General features: G+C 34.8%; 2 protein-coding genes across 5 annotated transcripts in view; both read right to left on the bottom strand.

Moving 5' to 3' along the window:
* Positions 1 to 27,446, bottom strand: part of LOC134845880 (X-linked retinitis pigmentosa GTPase regulator-like) — a 409,218-nt gene that overhangs the window by 53,244 nt on the left and 328,528 nt on the right. The gene's annotated exons all lie outside the window — the stretch shown is intronic.
* The window catches only part of LOC134845881 (N-alpha-acetyltransferase 15, NatA auxiliary subunit-like), a 361,253-nt gene continuing 339,169 nt past the window's right edge, over positions 5,363 to 27,446 (bottom strand). Inside the window, exons 2-17 of the mRNA XM_063862993.1 lie at positions 23,335 to 23,434; positions 23,181 to 23,265; positions 22,910 to 23,103; positions 22,595 to 22,798; positions 22,353 to 22,494; positions 16,267 to 16,492; positions 15,907 to 16,006; positions 15,727 to 15,805; positions 13,079 to 13,245; positions 9,191 to 9,343; positions 8,482 to 8,760; positions 8,206 to 8,257; positions 7,147 to 7,440; positions 6,634 to 6,879; positions 6,353 to 6,447; positions 5,363 to 5,813 (exon numbers count right to left, since the gene is read on the bottom strand). Of these exons, the coding sequence (XP_063719063.1) occupies positions 5,517 to 5,813; positions 6,353 to 6,447; positions 6,634 to 6,879; positions 7,147 to 7,440; positions 8,206 to 8,257; positions 8,482 to 8,760; positions 9,191 to 9,343; positions 13,079 to 13,245; positions 15,727 to 15,805; positions 15,907 to 16,006; positions 16,267 to 16,492; positions 22,353 to 22,494; positions 22,595 to 22,798; positions 22,910 to 23,103; positions 23,181 to 23,265; positions 23,335 to 23,397 (2,676 nt within the window). The 5' untranslated portion in view covers positions 23,398 to 23,434 and the 3' untranslated portion in view covers positions 5,363 to 5,516. The remainder of the gene's footprint in view (positions 5,814 to 6,352; positions 6,448 to 6,633; positions 6,880 to 7,146; positions 7,441 to 8,205; positions 8,258 to 8,481; positions 8,761 to 9,190; positions 9,344 to 13,078; positions 13,246 to 15,726; positions 15,806 to 15,906; positions 16,007 to 16,266; positions 16,493 to 22,352; positions 22,495 to 22,594; positions 22,799 to 22,909; positions 23,104 to 23,180; positions 23,266 to 23,334; positions 23,435 to 27,446) is intronic.

The raw sequence follows: 27,446 nt of genomic DNA, 5'->3' as shown, positions 1-27,446 counted from the left end.
AGTGCTACTTGCACAGCAACCGGCTATCCTTGTCTATAACTCCCATTATATTACGATAGGAATCAAATTGAATATCAAGGTTCTGCCGTTCCTTGAATGAAAGAAAAACTATTCCTCAGAAAAAACTTTTCGAGTGCGTTTACATGATTGCACTTTTCTACTGCCAGATCAAATCTGACTTCCAAAAAAAGCAAAACAATTGCTTTATTCATGTTAATACATTTGTTAAGTACTAAACATCATCTAATTTCATCTTTATGAAGTTAATGCAATACTCCAAGCGGCCACTTATTTCAGGTGTTACGTGCTACTGGCCTTGCTGAATGAACAAAGCTAATATACTTCGGAATCTTCTGGAATTTTTTTTCTAAAAAAGCAAAAAAAACATGCTGCATAAGGGCTCAAAAATCCTTTTCCAGCACAAAAAAAGACCAATGCCAATGTATGAAAACCATTTACACCCCTTATTTGCCAAAGTACTAGATTTATCAGATACCATTTAACGCGACGAAGTTCCACTTCGCAAACTCAAGCTAAATTGAAGCACTTGAACTGCTCAGCTATGAAACTTCAGCTACAAGCTGTTTAGAGTGCAATCGATATGTTTCATGCCTAGAACTTATTAATAGGACTAAATATCTTGCTTCAATTCAACTAGCACAAAACGAACCTCTGACAGCACCCAATTACAGGGTTGGTAATTTCAAACTTTCTGCAACTTCAAATTTAAGTTCTCTCAAAAATTTTAAAAAAAATCACAAAAAACGTCATATCTCGAAAACTACAAGGATTAACTGCACATCTGTAATTATTAGACTTTTATGCACATAAAACTTTTTCCTATAAAAGAAATTAGCAAGACCTATAAAAGAGTCTTCACAACGTTCATTACTCTTAATTAGTTTAGGAAGCAAGCGTATTTAGCATAACTCCTGCAAAAAACTTTCGAAATTAATTGAAATTTATGGTGCAAAATATTGAAACTTTTTTACTTGTTTTGTGTTTATGTATATTTTGAAGACAACTCTAGACGTTTACGCCTAAGTCACTAAATTTCAACGCGTATGAATAGTTGCACGCGACGAAGTTCCACTTCGCAAACTCAAGCTAAATTGAAGCACTTGAACTGCTCAGCTATGAAACTTCAGCTACAAGCTGTTTAGAGTGCAATCGATATGTTTCATGCCTAGAACTTATTAATAGGACTAAATATCTTGCTTCAATTCAACTAGCACAAAACGAACCTCTGACAGCGGCCAATTACAGGGTTGGTAATTTCAAACTTTGAGCAACTTCAAATTTAAGTTCTCTCAAAAATTTTTAAAAAAATCACAAAAAACGTCATATCTCGAAAACTACAAGGATTAACTGCACATCTGTAATTATTAGACTTTTATGCACATAAAACTTTTTCCTATAAAAGAAATTAGCAAGACCTATAAAAGAGTCTTCACAACGTTCATTACTCTTAATTAGTTTAGGAAGCCGTATTTAGCATAACTCCTGCAAAAAACTTTCGAAATTAATTGAAATTTATGGTGCAAAATATTGAAACTTTATTTGTTTTGTGTTTATGTATATTTTGAAGACAACTCTAGACGTTTACGCCTAAGTCACTAAATTTCAACGCGTATGAATAGTTGCACGCGACGAAGTTCCACTTCGCAAACTCAAGCTAAATTGAAGCACTTGAACTGCTCAGCTATGAAACTTCAGCTACAAGCTGTTTAGAGTGCAATCGATATGTTTCATGCCTAGAACTTATTAATAGGACTAAATATCTTGCTTCAATTCAACTAGCACAAAACGAACCTCTGACAGCACCCAATTACAGGGTTGGTAATTTCAAACTTTGAGCAACTTCAAATTTAAGTTCTCTCAAAAATTTTTAAAAAATCACAAAAAACGTCATATCTCGAAAACTACAAGGATTTGAGCAGTCACATTTGGAGGGCAAAATTGCAACCCCTGGGAGTCCCTTTACAGAGCCTCACCTAACAAAATGACCAAACAAACGACACATCTTGGAAACAGTCATATTTGGAGGCAAGAATCGCATTGAAAAGCTTAAACATGGCAAGATAGTGAAGCTCGCATTTAAATATATAATAGATTGGGACAGATTAAATCATCGCTTTTACGAATTACTCCAAATTAAATCAATTGGCCATTTATAAAGCCCCATAAACCCGCACAACATAATCACGTGTTGAATATTTGCTAATGTTTTGCTCAGAACATCAATACCTTTCAGATGGCATAAAAACAGAATAGCCTCAAGAACCTCAACATCTATTCAACTTTGGCGCTTTTTATATGCATTATACGAGACTGCTCGTATATCAGATCAAAGCCTCAAAAACAGTGACTGCCCTGTATAAGGCCCTCAAATAGTTCTGTTACAGAAAATTTTGAAAAACTATTAAATTTGAGCCATATTGTTTCGCCCCCACCAGCTAACATAAAATAGTTTTGATAAAACTTGAGTCGTATAGAAAAATAATGAGCCCAAATTAGACGACCAAAATTCAATTTGCAGCAATTTCAATGCGGGATAATTTTCTACGCTTTCGGCATCAAAAACACCTCAACTTACAAAGTTCAAAGAAAAAAAGAAGCCCTTGAAGCTCTTTGAACTTCTAGAACAAATAATGATTGGCTTTTATTCGATAATATTAACCCAGTTTGAGAAAACTGGATCAATAGGCATTTTTTTATTCCATTTTCGAAAGTAGAAGACGATCACGTTTTTTGTGAACTTTACACTTTCGCTGTTCGATAATGGAGTTTGCCTTCCTTTTAATAAAGGAAATGAACAGAACTTGAAAAAATCAACAGTCAAACCGCGAAAAATCAAAATTGAGCGCGTAATAATTTTAAGACTTTATCCTGAAAAAAAAAACAAAAAAATCACCAAGACCTAAATAAGAGTGATCACTACGCTCATAACTCTTAATTAAACTAACCTAATTTGAGAAAACTGATCAATAAGTATATTTTATTTGTTTCGCTGGGAAATCTGATATATAAATTCCATTTTCGAAATAAACAGTCAATCACGTTTTTCGTGACTTATACACTTTCCCTTTTCGGTAGTGGAGTTTGCCTTCTTTTTAACAAAGAAACTGAACTACAATTGAAATGAAATCAAAAGCCACGCCGCAAAAAAAAAAGTAAATTTGAGCGCGAGTATATTTTAAGATTTCGCCTGAAAATTATCACGAAACATATAAGAGTCAGAACTACGTCCACCGACACTTACAAAGACAAAAAATATTCTTGGAAAACAACACTGAAAAAAATAACTTCTCACATTTTAAATTTATATACTGCCGCTCCAAAAAGGATAAAAACCACCAGTCCAAAGAGCAGCCTAAAGTACACGAATATGTTCTTTTTGCAAATTCTAGTCGCTGGTCGTTTTATCGGGGAGAGCAGGTAGTGAGATCTGAAACGTAGCTAATGAAAGAAGTTAAAAATAACTACAGCCCAAATTCATCTACTCTTCACTCTGCATTAGTCTGAAAAGCCAAAACTTCTATCCGCGTTTTTTCAACACTGAGAAAATGTTCCTTCAAATTTTTTATTGCAGCTCGAACCACGGCTAAAAGGGCATCATACTTCTTGAAAAAAAAAGATTAAAACAATCGTAAGAACATTTTTCAAAACTATTCAATCAAAACGTTTTGATTCATTCCCAGAGACTGCATTTTTAAAACATAGCCAAATGACAGATGGAAGAGAGTAATGAACGCAAGAAAACTGAAAATAAAAACGGATTTATTTTTTGAAAAACCTTCAAATTTTGAATTTCGAAGAAAAAATAGATGACTTTGAAGCCTTTTCAACTTGTAGAATAATTTATGATCGACAGTTTTGTATTAAAATTAACCAAGTTTGGGTAACCTGGATCAATAGGTAAAACTTTAATTTAGCTGGGAAATCTGATAATTAATTTCCATTTTCGAAATTAGAAAACAACCACGTTTTTCGTGACCTCTACATTTGTTTTTCGAAAACGGAGTTTGCCTTACTTTTAACAATGGAATAGCACTGAACTTAAAAAGAAACCACAAGTCGAAGAGCGCAAAATCAAAAGTGAGCGTGAACACATTTACAGACTTATTCCTTAAAAAAATAATCAGCAAGACGCCTATACCGGGCGACATTGAAAACGCAACATAAAAAAAGTCTTTCAGCAAATACATATTCAAACGAACCAAATTTCTTGCTAATAAGTACCGTGTGTCCTCCTTTTGCTTGAATGAATAATTGTATAGGTCTTTGCATTGAAAAACTAGAAGTGCATTCACTCAAACATCAACAAAAGAATAGGCCAGTTTTCGAGGATTTTTCGCCCGAATTTTTTGCATCATATATTCCGATCGATACTCGATTGGGTTTAGGTCCGGACTGTTTGCTGGAAAAGGAGTTTTTGTAATATTGATTTCCCTGAAAAACAGCTTAACAAGTTGGGCAGTATGAGGTCTTGCATTTTCTTGTTGAAAAACCATAAAATCTAGCGACATTTGAAGGAATGGTTGAGCTTCAGGAATAAAAAGCGCGTCAAGGTTTTTATGTGCATTTAAAGTTCCTTCAATGAGTTTTGGTTGAGTTCTGCTTTGATTTATTTTTTGCCTATCTTTCATACTCAATAACATTTTTGGGTTCAGACGTGATCCTGTTACTATACAGAAAAACTCTTCGATCGTCGGACTTCAAAGCAAACCTACATTCGTCCCAGAAAAGAACTCTGGCCCAATCTTGCTTCTCCAACTCAAAGCACTTCTTGCCCATTCCAATCTTGCTCTTTTATGGCCTGTAGCAACTTCATTCCACGATACGGTCGACGACAACGTAAACCGTATCTTTTCAGAACTCGTCTTACTGTTGCTTAGGATATATTGTACTCCCCGCCCGCTTTTTTGCAATTTCGAACAGATTTTTCTAAAATATCGCACAATTTTTTGTTTCGATCAAATAGACAACTTTTTATTTAAACTTTTAAAATGCAAGTAAAAGGTATTTATATGAACTCTTTCAGAAAAATGGAATCACATTTTTGACATCCGTTTCACAGTTTTCATTAAAAAGCTTTCAAGTTTTTCACACTGTTGAAATAAAAAAAAAGAAATTAGCAAGCTGAAAAATTGAATAATTCTGATGATGCGTTTTCAATGTCGCCCAGTATAATTTAGAGAACTCACTTCGTTCATTGCTCTTAAGCAGATGGGTTTAATTTTTTTACCATCATGTTTTGACCTCAATAAAACGTCCTAGTTCGAAGTCATCTTCGGCCATTTTATCATATTCCTTTCAATAATGTCTTTGGAGGTTAATACCTAGCTTAGTACGAAACATGTTAAATTTGAATATTTAATGTGATAATAGCAAATATAGTAGAAATATGAAGCCTGTTAGATTGAAAATTATACATTTTAAAGCAACTCAAGAATGAATTCTCTCCAAACAAAATGAACTTCAATCACTTAACAATAGATTTTTCTTCTCTTTTTTCAATTTGCTGTAGTTCCGTTCGTCAAAATTGTGTGGTTGGTGTTCGCTATAATATTGCTGCTTTTTAGTTGCTCGATCTCATCAGGCTCCATTTTCCCGTTTGCTAAATGTTCAGACGAGTTCACTGCGCCGTTCACAGCAGATGTTAGTAAGCTTTCGTTGTTTGGGTGGTTGAAGCATGTTGATAGGGGGTGTTTAGCTGCGAACGCTTCACTGACACGAACTTTCAAAGCATCCGAAACAGCTCCAAAAATAGCCGGGCTCCCGCATATCAGGTCGAAAAGCTCAAGGGAATCCTAGAACACAACAAGGATAGCCCGCTGTTGTGCAATTAGCACATGTTTTCCGACTGCAACGATTGAAATAAAAAAAAACTCGAAAATCAGAAAGTTTTCTAAGACTAAAAACTTTAAAAAAATCATTTTTTCGACAAAATTTTTTATTAAAAAATTAGCAAATGAAATGAGTAAATTATACAAATTAGAGATCATATTAACTAAATTGGTGTTAAAATTTTTTAGAATTGAGAGTTAATGTTATTCTCGTAAACTTCGTGTCATTTAGTTTGAAAAATGATAACAACCAAAACAATTTTTCTTAAATCTGAGACAACTTTTTCGATTTCATTTTGAAATCCAAATCACGGCTGAAAGGGCTTTAATATGATACTACTCTTGACAAACTACGAGCTTTCTTAATTTGGCGACAAAAAATAGGCTAATCCATAATTCCTTCACTTCACTTTCCAGTGACGCGGTTGGAACAATAACTAAGAGCTCAAGGAAGTGATACTTGGAAACTGCAAATAATCAAAAAAGTTGTATACCATTTTTACCTTCAATGAGGACTTCTTAGCTGGAATTGCATTTATGAGTGTTTCAATTAGATCTTCGGGGCTTTCCTTTTCCAATAGAAGTTTGACGCGCAATCCTGAAAAAATAACTTAGAATGCAAAGGTTTCTTGGACAATCAATTTGATAATTGATTATAAATTATCTAAATATGGAATGATAACCTACAATACAAATGATATTTTTCCGACTCATATACTTGATATTTTCCGACTGAAGATACAATGTTTGGTTGATAGTATAATATGACCATTTTCATACATACCTGACGAGTAATGTGGCAATGATTCTGAATGCTCCTCAATGAAACGTTCATTTGATGCTTGAAGCTCATTGGTTGTTGGTAAGAAGGCCTCTGATTGGCTAGTTATGACCTGCTGCAGGATTTCGTCCGTGTTGCGCGACTTCTGTACGAAGAGTGCAAATTTAACGATGCAGACATAGAGTTGAGCGTTTTTCGGGTCCAGTACATAAGCTCGTTTTAGTGACCGTAGCATCAAAAGAACCTTCTCTGTAAACACACCAAAATTGCAATCCACTCAACCATAAAACTATTTTAGATCTTCAGAATCAAAATCAAAAATTGAGAACAATTTGAACATCAGATGTAAAATTTTTCTCAACGCTGAAGATCGTCATTAAAATAAGAGACTTCAATTTTTATTTTAACGTCGATATTAAACGTCTAAAACATTTGAAACACAAAATTTGAAACTTTTCTTCTGCGATTATTAAAATCCGTGATAGAAAAATATGACAAACGAAATAATTTTTTCACCTTTTCTGAAGTACACTTCGAATGCCAACAAATGCGTGTTGATGCACTTGTCTCCGTAAGTCAACAGCGGCTTCAGGAATGCCTCTGCCTCGTGCAGGGGGTCTTCGGGTCTCTCCAGTTTACTCGGGATCAGTTCCGCAAAGGTCGGTCCCTCTGCGTCTCCGTCCTCCTTTCTCTGTTTCTGCAGCTGTTTTTGTCTCTCTTCCTCTTCCTTCTTCCGCTGATCTTCTGCTTTTTTCGCCTCTTTTTCCTGCTTCTTCCTTAGTTTCTTCAATTCCGTAAGGGAAAGCTTGGCTAAAGCCATTCATACGCTATTCAGTTAAGAGTAGAAACAATAGCCAACAGATAATGGAAAAAAGTCAAGGAAAACCGAAAAGAAATGATTCACTTTTTTCCAATCTTTCAATTTCCGATTTTCGGAAAAACAAACTGGACATACTAATTTAAGCTTTATAAATTTAAGAATCTTTCGTTTGACTTTTTTCATAAAACTAACCCTATTAAAAAACAGAATGATACGAAGAAACTAAAGTAATTCACATTTTTAAGCCATTTGAACTTTTGCTGTTCGAAAGTAGTTTGCCTTTCTTTCAGCAAATGAATTTGAATTGAACTCAAAATCAAATTCAAACCACGAAAAATCAAAACAAAAAACAAGACGACCTATACAAGTAATGAGTAAAATTCATCAACACTTTGAAATTCCAACCGTTAAGTGTAGTTTTACAAGTGTCGAAAATAACATATAACAATTCTTTCAAGAAGAAAATGAATATCATGAATTTGACGATCTCTCAAAATTTCTTGGTATGAATTAGAGGATAAAATATATATACTTTCTTTGACACTGGCTCAGATCTAGAAATTTTCCGTAACGGGGAGATTCTCAAAAAAATTTGACCATTTTTTAGGACGACCAAACTGATTTTCTGTGCTCTCTCAAAGCACCATAAAGACCCTATTTTGATTAAAATGAACGACATAAAATAGTACCAAATAGGCGACACTTTAGATGGTGAGAGGGTCGTTTCATAAATACTGTGGATATATATAACTCACATTCGTCGATAACTTCTTCTTTGTGCGGGTTATCGAAGATATGTAGGTACATCTGAAACCAAAAACAAAACATTAGCAGAGATACAGTTCGTATTTAATTTTTTAGTGTAGTATGCTAAATTACTTGGTAGTTTTGAAAATTTGACGAACTGAATCCATTAAAAAAACAGGTCAAAGTAAGCTGCCGTTATTTATATTCAGACATTGTCATTTCTATCCGAACAAAAGGTTAGGATCCAAAAAATCATTCGTATTCATATATTCCTATGACAATACCTTAATCGCCATGTCGGCGACTTTGAAGAAGAACCTCTGCTCGTATATCCGGTCTTCTAACTTCAGCAGCTGCACGTACGCCCTGAGAGTCATCTTGCGCATGGAGTAGGCATGGAAGTCGAACTGGCCCTCCCAGATTTCCTCGAAGTGACGCAACACCTGGTGACATTTCTTCAGGGCCTCCCCGAGGGTTCCCTTTCTCTGGTAGGCGGCGCCTGTTTCCGAGAGGAACCAGAGACACTGCATCTCGTTCAAGTTATCCACAACTTCCTGGCCTTCCTACGTGGAAATTTGTATCATCAACATACTCTTTTTGGTTTTCAGCCCTATTAGCTTCTAAAAAGGCAGTGTTTTGGATATTTTATTGGAATAAAGGTCCTGAAAAACAACTGAGTTCTCAAGATTGAGATGAGCATGTTGGAAGGCTATCAGCATCTACTTCAGGATGACGAGAATCACTTGAGAATCTAGGCTTTTCGCGAATGGACAGACGAGAGCCTTCAAAAACTTCGTTAACCTGTTTTTCGAGGTCAGCAAAAATGATCTTCATTAACTCTCAATCTTAAACATATATTATGAAGCTGAAAAAGGCTATCAGTGTAGCTTCAACAAGCAATTACTAATACTAGCAGTTCCGATCAGCGAGAGAATCAAAGGTAAGAAAAAGAGAACTAAGTTATCAGTTTAGACTGAATAAAAACACACGAACCCTGGTGAACTTTGAGCACATGTCTATGGCATCCTGCACTCTGCTTGCCCTGAGGAGATATTTTGCACATTTGCAGTTCAGATATCTGTCTGCGGTGTCAAGACTCTGACACTCTACCAGTGCCTCACACGCATTCTCGATATCACCACAATGCTACAAACACAACATAGCCGATCACCAAAATTGTATTTTACACTTAACAAATCACAATACGGGAAACTATAAATTCCTCACAATAACATAGCCAACAGAGTTGGAAAAACATCAACGCAAGTAAACAGAAAAAAAACTCACTTCTTTTTTGAAAACCCAACTTTCGAGTTTCGAAAAAAAAATAGACGACCTTAAAGCTCCTTAAACTTTATGATAGACTTTTTTTTATAAAATCAACCCAATTTGAGCAATAAGTAAACTTTTAAAATTGCTCGGAAAACTGATAATCAAAAAGTCTATATTCCGGGTTGGTAACACTTGCAAATCGCAAGCGTAATTACTTAGTTCACAGACCCATATGACCCCAACAAACAAAATTTCCAATCATACATATTATCGTACATAATAAATCGAACTTCTAATAAAAACTGTTTTTATTGTCCTATTTCCGTCAGTCTATTGAAGTGCGTAATTAAATCTCTATTTAGAAAATCAAACCGAAAAGCGAGCGTCCAAATAAATAAACAGCCACAACGCCGAAAATGAGAGCTAAAAACGCTGTCAAAATTTTCCCTGGCTAAAAACATTGAAAAAATTACGAATGATGTGCGTAGAGAAATCAATTCGGTTATCGACACTTTGAAACTCTAATGAAATGACACCGAACCCAAAAACCAGCTATCATGGGATTTTTCTAATGAAGTCCTAAAGCGGCAGTGAACAAAAACTTCAAGCAAAGTAAAAATAAACACATCAGCTCGTTCCATTATAGCTTCAGCAAAACATATCCCCCATAATACAAAAAATCGTATTGTGGTAGGGCTATATTAAATTTTAACTATGCGGGGTGATATAATATTTAGAACACGAATGATAAAAAAAATCAAATTAAATCAGAAATCAAGCGTAGAAAACTGACTATAAGAAAAATGTCGACACATTTTGACTTGTTTGAAGACCATAAATTTTTGCTCTAACAAACTGAGCATAGCCAATAATAAATTTAGGCTTTCAACAAACTGTTGTTTCGATTAAACCAATGATATCAGATCTGTCAGGATAGTTATCGAGAAAAGTTCACACAATGGTCGACAATTCAAAATATTGACATTTATGAGAATCATAGCTTTTTGTATAAAAATCTTGGGCAAAACAAATTATGCAGAAGGGATTTACCCAACCTGTAATTTTGATTGAACCTAAAAGCTCAGATTTGAGAGGGTAGTTCTCGAGAAAACTCGGAAGCTTTCAAGAAAACGGTTTAAAAAAACAAAATTTGACTTTTCCTAGGGCCATAACATTTGATGTCAGAAAAATTTTGGCATAGTCGCATAAACAAATATGCTTCCGGCAACCCGTTTTTCATATTGAGCCCAAAATCTGAGATAGCAGACTAGTTTTCGAGAATATTCATAAAGTTTAAGAATCGGTCAAAAAATCAAAAATTTGACTTTTCCGAAGGCGATAACTTTTTATATAAACCGTTTTGTAAAGGGCTGCTAATGCAGGGGACCTTCCTACTTCCCGTTATCACATTTTAACCCACAGTATCAGATTTGAGAGGTTAGTACTAATATTTTGAAAATCAGTAGAAGATTCTGAGAACTAAAATTTTTTTGGCAAAATTGAAAAATTTTTAAAAACAAAAAAGAAATTTCAACAAAACGATTAGTGAATATACAACCAACTTGAAAAGTGTTCGGGGCAGTAGTGTTAAAATGCGTTTTCCTTTTAACGACCCATAATTATTCAAAAAAAACATGTACGGGTCAGATTCAAACCCAGGACCTTTGCCGTCAAAACTTTTGTGAACCAAACCAACTGTGACAGTTTACAGAACACAAAAGAAATAATATTCGTCCGCTTTAAGTTTTTATTGAGAGTTTGGGGCGGGCTAAAATCGAGCAACTTCTATCAAACTCTCGGAAAATTGATTCCGATTTCGAACGTTTTGCCTCTCTCTCTCTCCACATAAATTCAGAGATGCAAATCAATTTGGGTTCTAACTAAACAGCATTGGCGTTTATTTCTTTTTTGCGTTGCTCCTTTCAGACTCAATAGAATTTGTGTGACAAAAGATATTGGGTCCCCATAAAATTTTGTGAGTGATTGACAGATTTCCACTATCTTTTTTGATATAAGATTTTCACTCATCCGAACAAATGGAGGTTCGGGGCGTATAGATTCTCTTATTATAGGTATGAGGGTTGCTGCCCGACGATCGTGTACGGCGTATAGTAAATCTTTCGTTTCTCGACAATATTCCCCAAAAACCCTGTTCGGGGGAAAGTTTTACGAGGTTGATTTTTCGGTGTGAAAAAAAAACGTTCGCCAGTTACCAAAAATTTCTTTCTCCTCCATTGACAGTCAGTTTTTCCATCACTGACATCGCGCAAATTTCTCCTTTATAAAAGTTCCAACAAACCGTCGAAGTTTGGCTAAAATCGAATTCGTTTTCGCAAAAATTTGTAGTCGTAAGCTAGTAGGCCCACGAATAAAGAAACAAAACAATGTCTTCCAATAGTTGCCTGGTAACATCCAAAAACGCATCTTTTTTTAGACCATTACTTTTAGAATAACCCTCCTTACGGCAGGGCCACATGTCATTTTTTTCAAAAGTTTGTAATTCCATTGGCTGACCGTTTGAAAAAGTTCCAGAACAGCTGACAATTTCATTTTCTTGAAGCCACTTAACCCATGTATTTTTGTCACAGCATAGTTTACTGTGACACTTAGTTGCTCATTTGAAAAATAGCATATTTTTGGTCAATTTTGAGTTTTTCGGCGAAATGAGCTTCGGTATAATAATGATTTCAAGCTTTTTGTCTCGGCTGGCTTCATTTCCAACCACTGAGAATTGAGCAATTACATCTCAAGTACTCCCGTTTTCAAACTTGTCAAAACTATCTATTTTGAGCCGTATAACAGAAAAGACCCGGCAATCACAATAATTTAACATGTAATAAATTATGCGATTCAAAAATTCCGCGAAGTAGATCGAGTTGGAAAAATTCTGAAATGGGATTTTAATTAGTATAGTGTTGTATGAAACAAATAGCTTTTTCCGGTTCAATTGATGAATTAAAAAAGCATCTACTGTGTTAACTTAATACTAATCAAATGTAAATTCCCATGGTATTATAATGCTAATGCATGCAGCCTACTGATTCATAAGGCCACCAAAAAAGCACTTTAATTTGCGAATTAGGTTGGAAACAAATTGGCATCGTACTATCACACCACGCTCCGCTCGTGTTTTAAGAAGGAAAAGGAAAAAAACTTAATGAAAATTTTTGAACATGTTTCAGCTTTGAAATTTCTAAGCGCAAAAATTTATCATGTTGGAATGCTCTTTGAATTTCAAATACTGTTCATTATTGGCAATTTTTCTTAAAGTTATCCCATATAGAGAAAACTGGATCAATAGGTATTTTTTTCAGTTCCATTTAAAGTCTAATTTTCCATTTTTGAAGTCAGAAGTCGCACATTTTTTCGCAACTTTTTCAATTTTGCTGTTCAGTAGTGAAGTCTGCCTTTATTTTTAAAAGGAAACGAAGTAAATTTTAAAAGAAATCATAAGTAAGACCGCAAAAAATCAAGCTTCAGCGTAACAAATTTGAACTGTTTCCTGAAAAAAAATTAACAACTTGATACGTGAAAGACACTTGGTTCTTGTAAGCTTAATCAGGTTTGTGGCTATTTGCAAATATGGGTCATATGATAACTTGTACAAACTTTCAGTATCTTCGCTTTGACCAGAAGCAATTCCAGTAATGTCGGAGTGTGCTCTATTGCTTCGTTGATGCACTCTAAGGCCTCCTTCTGTTGGTCCCCGATGTAGTCGTAGTGCTGGGCTAGGAAGTGAAGCACCCAGAGAACAGTAGTTGGCGAGGTCTCCAGAGCTTAAAAAACCCAGTCGGTACAACAACATTTCCATACAAAACAGTCCGAAGTAATAACTTTCTGTGAAAGTCGATAAAATTGATTGAAATCAAAACAGAAGCATCTGGATTGGTCGCAAAAGTCGCGCGACCATACCTCCTTTACCAAACGCAAGCGCGGGGGAGCACGTGGTGGTCTCTTCTTGCCAATTTTTCTCGGTTGAAACCACCAATTCATTCGAATTAACTTGCACTGTTTTGTATCGGGCTGTCTGGCATTTGCATCGAAAAAACTAAACTGTAATTTATCAGAACGCTGATTTTTTTTGTTCCGGTTGTTTTTTCTACGCAAAATTAGCTCGAGAACTATATCAATTGAAGCCTTTTCATCCCTGATTTGAGATGCACAAAACACTGAGAAATTTCTATCGGTTTCAATAGAAAAAACATAGCCAAAAAAATAGATGCACTTTAAGCTCTTTGAAATTTTAGAACGATTTATGACTGGCGCTTTTTTGATAACATTAACCCAACTTGAGAAAACTGGACCAACAGGTAAAGTTTTTTATTCCGCGGAAAATCTATAAATTAATTTCCACTTTCGAAACAAATCTTTCACATTTTTTGAGACATTTCCACGTTCGTATTTAGAGAGTGATATTTACGTCACTTTCAGCAGATGAATTTCAATTGAACTCAAAAAATGCATATATAGGTAAGTGCATTGATAAATGCATCAATATGCATGAATGCACATCTGAAGTTATTAGTGCATTTTAAGACTTTTTCCTGAAAAAAAAAATCACCAAGACCTATATAAGAGTCTTCACTAAGTTCACTAGTCTTAAAACATTTTTTGAGTAATTTCGCCAGTCAGACTAAATTTTACGTTCTAAAGGAGTCTATAATAATCTAAGAAGTTCTTTCTGTAAATAAATATATAAATCAATATAAGAAATTCTGGAGGCTCGGCGCCTCCATATAGAAAAAGTAATTTATAAACTTGCGGTACAACACTAACATAGTATTGCAAGCTAGCAGACAGAAGACGAGCCGGAAGCCACTAAGTCGAAGAAATTATTATTTAGTTCAAAAATTCAAGAAAAAATTTCAGATATCTGTCTCCAATATCAAAATTAGCGGAAAAGACACAAACAGCGCCGTCAAATGAGCATTCAGAATCATTCCCCGAGATGAAACTGAGCCAACAATACTTGGGTAAATAAAAACGAAAGATTGTCACTCGAAAACATGACAATAAATATTTTTTTCCTTCTAACGAGACAAAATTAAGTAACTAAGTCGACAAAGTGCCAGGCCGGCCATATTTAAGCAAAAAACACAAACTTCATAATTATAAAAACTAAAATATACAATTTACTGAGTGACTATCCGAGAGACACTTGAAAAAATGACAATGATCAGAGAGAGACTTATTTTTGGATCAAAAGAAAAACTGGATCAATAGACTAATTTTTTTGAAAATTAACTTTCAAATTTTATATAAAAAAAATGACTTCAAATCCCTTTGAAATTCAAATTATGATTGAACTTTAGCGCTAAAATTGACCCAGTTCGAAAAAACTAGATCATCATGCTAGTACTTATTGCTCTGAAAAATCTAAAAAATAAAATCTACATTCAAAACTAGAAGTCGTTCACATTTTTAGACTAGTGCGCAAAACTAAGCGCAAACTCAAGTTTTTCTCTCTAAAATACCTGCTTTCAAGGATATTTTGGGCAACATTCACAAAGCGGTTAAGCAAAATCTTACATAAACAAAGAGCAAATGATCCAGAGCTGCCCTATATGCAATTAAAATTGAATTTCAAGAAGTTTTCCGTGACTGAAAATGCCAGCTTTCACTTTTCACCACCTGCACTAAGTTTTTCATCGCAGTGAACTCTTTTTCGAATAAGTTGTTCATGCAATGTGAAATACTTAATCGATATTATTGAATTTTTCAATGTGATAACTATACTTAACTCAGCTGTTTCTTACAACTTCAAGCGTTTTAAAAAAAACTTAGTGAAGATGAAGAAAGCTGGCACTATCGGACCCAAAAAAAACTGGTAACTCCTTGAATTCAAATTTTGATAATTCCATAAAGGGCAGCTCTGGATGATTTGCTCTTGGCCTATGTTAAAAAAATTGTTGTTCAAAAACATCACAGTGAGTGTTGTTCAAAAACATCCTCGAAAGCAGGCATTTCAGAGAGAAAAGCCTAAATTTGCGTGTACCTTTGTCTACTTGTGCAGTAACTGTTCTTGAACAGAACTTAAAAAGAAGTTAACCGCAAAAAAAATCTAATTTGAGCGTGAAAAAAACACAAAAATGCGACACCGCGCTAAAAGTATCCTCACTACAATCATTGAAAACTCAACATAAAACTATCTCTCAGGGTCAACTCATTTTCTGAGGGTATCAGCTGGCCTATGCGGTGTCTAATAACCTTATCAATTTTTTATGGAAAAACAATATAATTGCATAAGTTACACTTACTTGTATCTGATTCGTGAAATTTACTAGAAGACTGCAGCGTTTTGTAGTAGCCCAAAACAACACTGCCAATTATCGAAGCCTGATAAACAAAAAACACACCAAGTCAACTACACTCTCAAGCAAATGACAGCAGTCTAATTATTCTACTGAATCTTCTGAAAGAGAAGATGGACTAATTACCTTTTCTGGATCTTCGTAAAGAGGTTTCACACTTCTGAATAGTGCTGGTAGTCCTTTGACAAATGCCTTTCGCAGATATGTGTCCAGTGCAGAAACGAATCTACACGAATGATCATTTTTGCATTACTTTCAAAAAATCTGGTTAAAAATATCCATAATGAAAGAATCAAAATCGAAACAAGAAATTCCTAGTACGAAATATTCAAACCCTTTTTATATTCTTGCGCCGCTGATCTGATCTATTTCAAAGATTGAAATATCTTGACGGGATTTGATGAGCATGCTTTGCTCGATATAAATAATTTACCTCAAAATTAATTATACATTTTTTTCTCAGACTTCAACGATCTATTGACCAACCGTTCGTTTTTAAAATACTGCAACTCGAGTCGTTTCGGGGTATCGTAGCGGGGATAAAGTGTCTTCATCTGGGAGAAAAACTCGGCCAATGTTTCCTCGTCATCACTCACTCTCATCAGCTCAATTAGACTCTTGTAGTAGACTGGATTGTCGGGATTGCGCATCAACAGGTTGCGACTCAGGGACACCGAGTTAGCTTTGTCCTCTTTCAGTCGGTGGAGAGACACTAAAACAAAGAGTAATAAGTGCTCTGTTCAAAATTGCATTGAACGTGAGTTCTATAAACATGGCCGCCAGACATAAAATTTAGAACTTCCGAGCATAAAATAGTAAAATATAGCTACGTAAAACTCTTTTGAGTTATCAGACTTTCGACTGATTGACACCTTTTTGGTTGAACTAACCCAATTTGAGAAGTCTGGATCAACAGGTAACTTTTTTTTATCCCGCGGGGAATCTAGAAAGAACTTCTATTTTTGAAAACAATAATACACATGTTTCTGCGTATGTCCACTTTTGGAACTGAAGAGCGTACTTTGTCTTCATTTCACCAAATGAATTTGAACACAGAGGCGAAGCTGAGCTTCACACCACTTTCAATATAACAAGTATAGGATTAAAACAACAAGCGATCAAGAACTATCAAAGAGGACTAAACGTTGTTACCGTAGGATAAACAAAAAAAAATAACACTCAAAAGTTTTTCAAGTTAAAATTTATTGAAGATATTTTTAAGAGTTCCGATTAGGAGTAATTTTTGGCATTCGAAAATTTGGGACCCAATTCTTATCGATCTCATAAATTATATCCGAAATTTGTACGAACCAAAACATTCGGTAAATGAGCCGACGGAATTATAGCCGACAGCCAATCAGCTCAAAATCAACTTAAATTATTCGGCAAAACAAATCTCATTGAAAAAAAACATAAACTGCCTAAGCAAAGGCAAAATTAGCATCGTAGCAAACCTTACCAAGCGGTAACAAAGCCGCAAAAACTTAAGCAGAAACCCTTTATATAAGAAAAATCGAAAATAATCTCAACATAAAAAAATTTACGTCCCCCTACCCTTTAGAACGCATACACGCACACAATTTTTTTTTGTTTAAAACACAAGAGGCCACTATGTCGATATGAAATCAGTCGAAAACTGTTAAACCGAAAAAAGAATCGACAAATCGAGTTTTGGCCGGATATTTAAAATAACAAAACACATAAGCAACATTGAAAATTGAGCACAGCAAAATCAACGATTCTTAGATGTGGCACCTGCGCCGAAAAAAAACGTAAGCAGATAAATATTAGCTCGACAGGTATACTTCAAAAAACAGGTTCCGTTTGAAAAAAAAACAAGGTCCTGGTCAATTTTGAACCCAGTACATTTGTCGTCCCAGTTGTATTCGTTAACTCCAGGCTAAGTAAGCAGGAGAAACTAATTAAGTTGGTTTCATTATGAACCACGCCAGGAGATGATTTTATATCAGTCCTGTGAACAAAGTTTTTTACGGAAAAAAAGTAAGGTACCCGATTGTAACACCCTGGTTAGGGTAAAAAAGGATCTTCAGAAATGTTCAAATCTTCATATTGCTTTTGTGTTGAAAAAATTGCTAAGAAAAACATTCCAAGTAAGGCAATTGAATGCTTATCATGAATTGAAACAAAATTTAAAAAGGGAACAACGCCGAAAAAAACTTCAGCAGACACTTGTTGAGCCCAAAAACAAACTTGATAAAATTCAAAATTCACAAAATTCAAAAAAAAAATTAAGTCTACCTTCAAAAAATCAGACGAAAACTTTCTTTCGCTCATCAGTCGAAAATAGGCCGGTATAACTCGAAATTAGGCCGCTAAGCTGATATAAAACATGAGAAAAAACCGAAAAAATGGATACTGAACTCGAGTTGATAAATTAATCAATTTCTTTTCCTAGCAGTATGGATTCAGGAAAAGAAGATCTTGTATCACCCAGCTCCTGGGGTTTATCGACGCTGTTCATTCAAACCTGAATCGTCGCCACAACGTTGAAGTGATTTATACAGATTTTGAGAAAGCGTTCGATAATGTTGATCATCAGATTCTTATTGCTAAACTGCACAGTTTTGGAGTACGAGGCAAACTGCTCGAGCTTCTCAAGAGCTACCTATCCAAAAGAACGCAAAAAGTTCGGTGGATGTTCTCCAGTTCCATACCTGTGGCCAGTGGCGTGCCGCAAGGCTCCTTGTTAGGACCCCTCTTGTTTTTAATTTTTATCAACGATTTGCCTGATTCTTTACAGTGCTTTGAGCCATACCTTTGTGCTGATGATGCTAAGTTTCTTTCTGTAAATACAAACAAGGTGCTGATAGAAACAGATCTTTCCTTAATTTGCAATTGGTCGCTACTAAACATGATAAATTTTAATGTTGATAAATGTGTGGCGATGACTTTCTCGCGCTCATCGAGTCTGAAAGACTGCCAATTTGTAGGTGCCCCAATCGTTTTTGCACAAGAGCACAAAGACTTGGGTCTCTATATCGCTGACAATTTGAACTGGGACGCTCATGTTGAAGAAAAGTGCAGTAAAGCAAATAAAGTGTTCTCCATGATGAAGGGAAATTCCCCTCACATTTCCGTGAAAAGCAAACTCAATCTATACAAAACAATGGTGCTGCCCATTATGATGTATGCGAGTTGTTGCTGGCACGCCTCGGTCCGGTCAATGAGAATTCTCGAAGCAGTTCAGAAGCGTGTAACGATGTGGATTCTCCCACATTGTGAAAATTACAAGGAGCGTCTGTTATTTCTCAACCTTCTCCCTGTTTCGCTTTATTTGCAACTCACGGATTTGCTCATGCTGTCAAAACTTATTGCTGGTTGCATACAGTGGCATACAGAATGAACTTTAGACAAAATCAACTTGAATTCAATGTTGAGCGTTCTTCGTCTATCAAAAGGAGATACCAATTTCTGGTGTCGTGCACCGCGACTGGTGAACAAACTTCCTGCAGCGATAGATTTCTTCAATCCCATTAGTCTTGAAGGAAGACTTATTAGTTTTTTCTGGTGCTTCTTTAAGGAAAAATACAATGAGAAAGTTTCGTGCTCCTGGAAGCTAGCTTAAGACTGTGTTAAGAACGGTTGCCGTTTTTCTGTAAATTTGTATCTGGGGGAAACCCCTTTGTAACCTTCGTTACATAAACTCCTTTTAATAATAATAATAATAATTATAACCAACATAACAAACAAATTTTGACAGAGAATCGGAGCTTCGCAACAGTTGCGATACAATTTAAACCTTGAATTGCTAGAAGTCATTTTTTGAAATATCAAGCTAAGAAAATTACTTTAAAAAATTCGAAAACTCTAAATCTACAAAAAAATTATACCTTTGTTTCGGATGAGACTTATGAACAGCCTTAGCTAGAATTGATAATCAATGACCGATCGGTAAATGAAGCAAAAACCTTAGGTCGGCGCTCATTAGTCTGAAAACGAAATTATAGTTATTAGAAAAATTACATCTATCCCTATTAAAACGGGCAAAATAAATTTAAAACTTCGCCCATGAAATTACGCAGCATAAGCCAATATAAGATAAGCCGAACCCTATGAACCAAAAAAGTATTCAACGTCAAAGCTGATAAATTACAAACAACAGAACAATTTCACAAGGTGCTCATCTATAAGTGGAAGTACCAGTTTGGTTTTTGCCAAATTTGAGGTACATCTGCAGGATGAAATGAGTAAAATCAAAAAATGGTCTTCACCCAAAACCTTAGTTGTTTCTCTAATAAAGTGAGTGAAGTTTTTGAGAAATTGGAATTTTTCTTAAACTTTAGGAGTAGCCGTTTACGAACGGAGGCTTCCCACAGACCATAGCCTAGTTTAAACCCATGATATCATACTCGGCTGAGTTGTTTCCGAGAAAACTCGAAGCTTCAAAAAAAGATACCTCGAAAAATATATCAAAACATTGAATTTTCTCTTTTCATAACCATTTGGTACCAAACAATTGGACAGATCCTCTTACCAGGGTAGCTTCTCTCAACTCTTTCTTTTGATTGCACCCAAAATGTCAAATTTAGGAGAGAGTTTTCGAGTAGCTTCGAAAGTTTCAAAGACGGACATTTCTGAGATATAACTTTTTGTGCGAAACAATAGGCTTAGCCGCTGAACAATAGGCTTAGGAGCTTCCAACGGCTCAATCTTTTGATTGAATCCAAACCTCAGATTTGGGAGGGTAGTTTTCGAGAAAAGTCAAAATGTTTACAAACACCAGTCAAAAAACCAAAAAATGAATTTCCCAAGGACCAAAGCTTTTTGTGCTGAAAAAATTTAGGCGTAGCCACTGATGTACTTGTTTCTCGCAGCTCATTCTTTTGATTGAACTCAAAATTTCAAATCAAGGAGGGCAGTTTTTGAGACAACAATATTGACTTTTCCGAGGTCCATAACATTTGTGTTGAAAATTTGGTTATAGCCGCTTCTACAAGGGCACTTTAAATAACCTATTTATTCGATTTGACTCAAAATCTCAGATTTGGGAGGGTAGTTTTTGCGAAAACTCAGAAAACTTTTAAAATGTTCGAAAATCACAATTATGACATTTTCGAGGAGGATGACGTTTTGGGTAGATAAACTTGGGCATAGCCGCTAATTCAGGGGAGCTTTTCACAATTAGTTATCTCCATTGATTTCAAAATTTCACATTCGACTTTTCCGAGAACCATGATGTTTCTTGAGAAAAAATGGACATAGCAGCTGATGCAGAGGAGCTTTCCTTGAGACTGCTTTTGATTGATCCAAATTTGGGTCAAAAATGCCCCCAAAAGACTTTTTCGAAGGTGCTTCAGAGCCTCCACATATCCAGTTTCTTAATAAAATGTATTTTGACACAACAGAAGTTCACTACACTAAAAGTTTCTTTCCTGAAATTGATAAGTTTGGTTTGTCGAATAAATCAAAAACACGTTTTTGCTTTAACACTTATGAGACTAGGCGTATATGCAGGCACACAAGGGAGCGAGCGGTCTTTCCATTAAAACTATCTTTTGGCAAAACTAAACAGTCGTTTTTGAGAAAAACTAATTTTTTTGAGAAAATTGAAAACAAAAAATCCAGTCAGAAACAAAAATAAAAAATAAAAACCATATCCCATACGCTTTCATAATACATGTTTTTGCCAAACCAAAACAAACTGTTTAAATCATTATTTAAAAACCTAAGCTTTGGAAAGAATATTATTGATAAGCGTACAAGATAATACGAGGTGTACTTGAAAAAAAGAACGGACAAGTTGAGACGAAAATAAAAAAATATATATTAAAACAATTAATTAATACTTCAACTGAACTAAGAAACAGCTTAAATTGAATTTTTAGGAGATTGAGCATGGCTGAGCAGCAGCAGACATTGCGAGCATAAAGTGTCAGAAAAGTTGTAAAGGGGAAAAAGTGTAGTTCTCGATTACAAGTCACTTGCTCTCACACGTGAAAAAAAGAAAGGCACATATTCTTTAAAAAAAGAAAGGCAGATATTTACACAGAGGCGAAGCTTCGCTTCACAATCACTAACGAGAACACGACAAAAAGCAGCTCTATAAATTGCAATTAAAAAAAGTAGCAATAAGCCTCAAATTAGTAAAAATGCGGCTACTTCTCGGAGTCGATCTGCGACCTAGAAAATATGACGCTTGATTATTCACAAACGCTAGCTTCAAACAAAGCAGAAAACAGATGCTATGAAATTTCCAATGCTTGATCGTGATTATAGCCAAAGTGCCACCAAATAAGTGAACAGTTTCCACTTTCAATGAACGCTTTTACAGTTTTTACATGTTTAAATTCAGATATGCTTAAAATTTGTCTCTTAGTTGACGAAATACGAGAATTAGAGATGACACCAATTTGAGTCATCCTGTGATCAAGGTTATTTACGGGAAAAAAGTCTAGAACCCGGTTGCAACACCCTCGCTTATCGCAAGGGTCATATAGATTGAGGTTATCGCATCATTGCAAAAAAAAACGTTTTAACTAAAATTTCATTGAGTTTTTATCCGAGAGGAAAACATACAGCAGACATTTGGTTCATTGATTTCCAGTACTCACATTTATATTCTGTCAATGCCAGTTTGTCAACTATGTGCTCGCTATTTTCGTTCAAGTGCTTCAGAGCCGCGTCCACATATCCAGCTTCTTGATAGATTGTATTTTGATACAGCAGGAGTTCACTGTACTCGAAGTTTCTTTCCTGGAATTGATAAGTTTGGTTGTTGATTAAATCATACATACCTTTTTGCCTTAAACATTGGTATTTATAAAATGTTTTTCCAAGAAAAAAGCCAACAAACCGTGTCCATAACTCTGAGTTGATCCAGAAGTTTGATTGCAACGTCGTACTCTTTCAGTAGATGATGGGCAATGGCATATGCAATCCAATTAACGCGATGACTTGGTCTTAAGCCTAGTAGGGTATATCTGGTCTCTTTGAAGGCATTTAAATCCCTTATGTGCACTTGTAGCATCGACAGATCTCTCAAAATTTGTAGATTTTCCTATAACACGAAAGTTTAACTTTTTGGTTAAAGATAAACATTTCAGTGTCAAAAATTCATAGAGAACAAACAATGTTAAAATGAGCGAGCGTTCAATGAAAAAGGTTTTACCTTATCCCATTTTAAGGCATTGATGTAGCATTTGATGGCTTTCTCGTAATTCCTGTCTGATCTCTCAATTAACCCAGATACATGCCAGCAAACGTGACTTTTTAAATTGAACAATAGTCCCTGTTTAACAAGCTCTCTTGCTTCTGTCTTTTTGCCAATGCAGCTGAATATCAAACCTTTCATGGCAATAGTTTCTAGAACAACAGTAAGCCTGATGAACATAACCTTGGCCGCAATAGAAAAGAAAGACGGGGACTACTTATGAACATACCTCCATGTTGTGCGCAATTTGGATTTCCAAGAATCTGTTTAACAAGTTTCAACCCATTTTTGTATTGCTTCTGTTCACATGATTTCTAGACAAAAAAAGCAGTTAACATGAAGCCCAATTATTTGAATAAAAATTTTGTCAAATCTGCTTTTACCATCAACTTTTTGAAAAGAGTATTTTCCTTCGCAGGAAGCGTTTGAGAGTTGTTTCCGGACATAGTTCAAAAAGACACATACAGATGACAAACACAATCTGAAAGTAATTATCATTCAGCTTATTATTGATGAGCCGCAGATATTTCTGAAACTTTTGTTCCTCAATGCCCACAGAATGATGTCAACTTTTTCTAAACCAAAACCATACCTTAGGATGCAAAGGCAAAGGCGTTACCCCTAAGCCAATTAAAAGAAACCTGAGAGGCGAAGCAACACAGAGGCGAAGCGATACCACAAACATATCACATTAGCAGACAGAAAAATAAACTAACAAAACAGAAAAATTTTCGGAAAAATCACTTAAAAATGTTATCTGGAATAATGTTTCATTTGCGAAACACAAGTCCAAAACTCAAAAACAATAATGGAGCGAAAATAAAATTGTTGTCATGAAAATCATTAAACTATCAATTCCATTCGGCAATTTTTAACGTTTCGTGCGATTCGGAGGAAAGCATGCATATTATGGTTCCCAAAAATATAAGCCGAATTCAGTTCGGCCCAAAAATTGTTTAAGCAAAAAAGAAGAAAATATACACTAGTCGGCAAAATTAAGCGCAAATTCATGTTTTTCTCTCTGAAATTTTTTTGGAAAACAAGTTAATTAAAATCTAAGCAGTATAAGATTGAATCAAACAATGCATCTAAAATGCGTTTTCACGGATGATTTTGGACAACTTTCACGTGGAATTTAAACAAAATTTTTACAAAGATCAAGAGACTGTGATCAAAGTTGCCCTCTATGAAATTATCAAAGTTTTGTTTCAAGGACTTACCAGTTTTTTCCGGGTCTGAAAATGCCAGTTGTCACTCACCATCTGCACTGAGTTTTGCATCCTAAAAAACTTTTGCTCGAATGTAAGAATTTTGTTAAAATTCAAAGAAAATTTTGTCCAAAATGGTCCGTAGAATAGGCTGCTAGAGAGTAACAAGACTGTTCGTGTATCAGGGCGAAGCCCTGAAAGTTCCGACTGCACTTAAGGTATTGACAAAATAATTGACAAGATTTTTTTTTCATTTTATCCACCCATACGCTATGTTTAATACTAAGGAGATGTTTAGCCTACACCGTACTGTGATAATAAGATTAAATTGATTCATCTTCAACGTAAATCAACGCATTGATTAACATCTTACGCGTGTTATAAGTACGCAATAAATCGCACTATAATCGGAACAATAACCTGAAACTTGCATTTAATTTTCTCCACTAGAGTACGGAGTCAAGGTTAAAAGAATTACAAACTGCAAGAGTAACTGAAAAGAAACTACAATGAAAACTGCATACGGGAAAAATTCTAAGATGTGGCAACTAAGAAAATTTTTTGAAAAAATCATTAATAAATTCATATACCGAAAATAAAAGCATTGGGGATGGGAACTTTGAGTTGCATTGGGATGATTAAAGTTTTCTGAAAACTTTTGAAACAAAATCACAAAAAAAACGTTATTGCAAAAATTAAAGTTTAGAGCAGCCATTTGAGAAGGCAAAATTCGCAAACCTTGAGAGTAATCTGACAGCGCCTCATTATAGAAATGGCAATTTTAAATTTTGTGAAATTTGAGAAAATCATAATGTTTCTGAAACTTTTTGAGAAATTAGAAACATGCAAACACTGAATCCAATAGTTTACCCATTAAAGAATCAGTTTATAAACATTTTGTTAATTATTTCTAATAGTTTTTTAAAGAAGTTTTCAGTCGGAACATAGACCATGGCACATTGTGGTTTGGCTCTCCAAATTTTTTTGATAAATTCTCCAAGTGTTTCGTAAAAGTTGACATTCGCATGCAAATTTCCAGCTGCATACCGTTTCTAGCTGCATAAAAATTGTGATATAAATGACAAAAAAAAACTCAACAGTCTCACTACTATGTTTATGAGAGACTGATGTTCTTAATCCTGTTTTGGATTGTAGAAACTTATTTCATCGGTCAGATGATTGGCTAATTTTCATTTTTGATAATTTCGGTTGTTTTCGATGAGTTGTAAGTCAATCTGATCAGAAAATTTAGTCCAAAATTTCGACAGTTAGAGCAATTTCACGAGTTGTATGAACAATATTAATGAAAGAAATTTGGCTTACATCATAAATTCCTTGTAGTTTGTTTGATAAGCTATCAGCCTAATCCATTTTATGACAACTTTTAGGAAGTTTTCAGGTTCGTTGATTCAGGCTCTCGAGACTGATACACACGGTGATGCACAAAATAAAAATGAGACAATCTTCGATTTGTAGAGGCGGATTTTGACAAATGCTCGTGCTTTGTATGATACACTTTTTCTATTACAACAAAAATCGTTGTTACCTTTTTTCCGTTTTTTGTCAGCGTTGCAATTCTGGCCGAGGTTTTGCTTGAAAGACGCCCAAATGTTTTACTGAGTGCAATTTAATTATGGTTCTGTTGAATGACCTAAAATTAGGTTAGCAACCTAAAAAAATAATCCGAAATCACATTGGCCGAAAAATTTTCCAAGCGAAGAAAGACCAAAAAAAGAAAATATACGAAATCAGTCTTAGCCAAATTATAAATTGCAGGATTAAATGGGAACACAAAATACAACAAGGAAAAAAGCACAAAGCAAAATATCTATGATGTGGCAACTAAGCCGACAAAACATAAGCAGACAAATTATAAGCTGACAAGTTTTTTTAAACGGAATATTTCCCGTTTAAAAAAAACAGGTCCTGCTCAGATTCGAAGCCAGAAACTCTGCTCGCCCACGCGTAATCGTTAACTCAACAATAAATGTGATTGGAACGGCTAAGAGTTTGGTTTCATTATGAAACAAATTAACAATTGATGCTGCTGAGCAGATGTTAACCCGAAAAAAAATTCTATACTCCGATTTGAATCGGAGTGTGAAAAATATTGAATAATGTCATATCTTGAAAACCATAAAGACTTTAGCAGTCAAATTTCGACGAAAAGTTGATAGCCCTGAGACTACCCTGACAGCACCTAACTACCGGGTTGGGAATTTCGAATTTCGTTAGTTTTTTAAATCTAAGTTTCCTGAAAGTTTTTTTTTGAAAAACCATAAGAAACGTCATGTCCCTGACAAAAAAACTGAAAGGATTTGAGCATTCATATTTGGAAGCAACTTTCGCAGTGCCTGAGAGAACCCTGAGAAAAAAAGTTGTCTCACAATTAGGTTGGGAAGTTCAATCTTCGTGAACTTTTTAATATCAAAGTTCTTCGAACAAATTTGAAACTTTTGTAAAACTTGGTCTAATCTCTGAAACTAACAATATTTGGGTTTTCATAATTGGAGGAAAAAATTGCAAAACCTGGAGGAAAAATGCTTAAAAAACAATGAAAAACCTTAAACATGGCGAGATAGTAAAGCCCAAATATAAATATATAATATATTATCTGGAACAGCAGTCTTGTGAGAAAAATGTTGAATTTTTTAAATATCAATTAGAGTTGTTGTTTTTGTAGATTTCTAAAATTTTTCAATTCTTCGCTGTTTTTCTTCGCTTTTAAATCCAACCAGTTGTGGCAAGATAGGGTATCTTTTCAGAAAAACAAATATTTTAAGTATTTAAAACGTTTTAAACATGTTTAAATCACCTTATTATCTCAGAGCAAAATATTCTCAGTACGAAAAAAAAATAATTATAAAATTATCCGTTAAGCACTCTTACGCTGAAAACTAACTTAACCATTGTTACTACTATGATATAGTGGTCCCACGAAAAAGCAACAATGATAGACGGGTCCTGCATGCATTTCGCATGTTATAATTTTGAAAACTAATTTGTGTTTAAATTATTCATTTCAAAAATCTTGAACTATCTTCTTTATATCAAGAAATTAGCTCAATCCAACTTATTTTACGGTTAAACAACCATAATGGGGTTATTTATAACTTATTTGTCATCATAACTCAAGGTTAGGAGTCTTTTTGAAAATTCCACCTTAAAAAGGTAAAGAGGGAGGTTCTACGAAGTAACGAAACAGAGAATTGGTTAGAAAATATACTGCGGCACCTTTCAGAATTGCAAAATCACAATTATAAGACGATTTGAGCCCTAGGTGTCTT

This window comes from Symsagittifera roscoffensis, chromosome 5, assembly GCF_963678635.1.
Source record: "Symsagittifera roscoffensis chromosome 5, txSymRosc1.1, whole genome shotgun sequence".
Lineage (NCBI taxonomy): Eukaryota > Metazoa > Xenacoelomorpha > Acoela > Convolutidae > Symsagittifera > Symsagittifera roscoffensis.
This window is presented reverse-complemented; position numbering and strand designations above follow the sequence as displayed.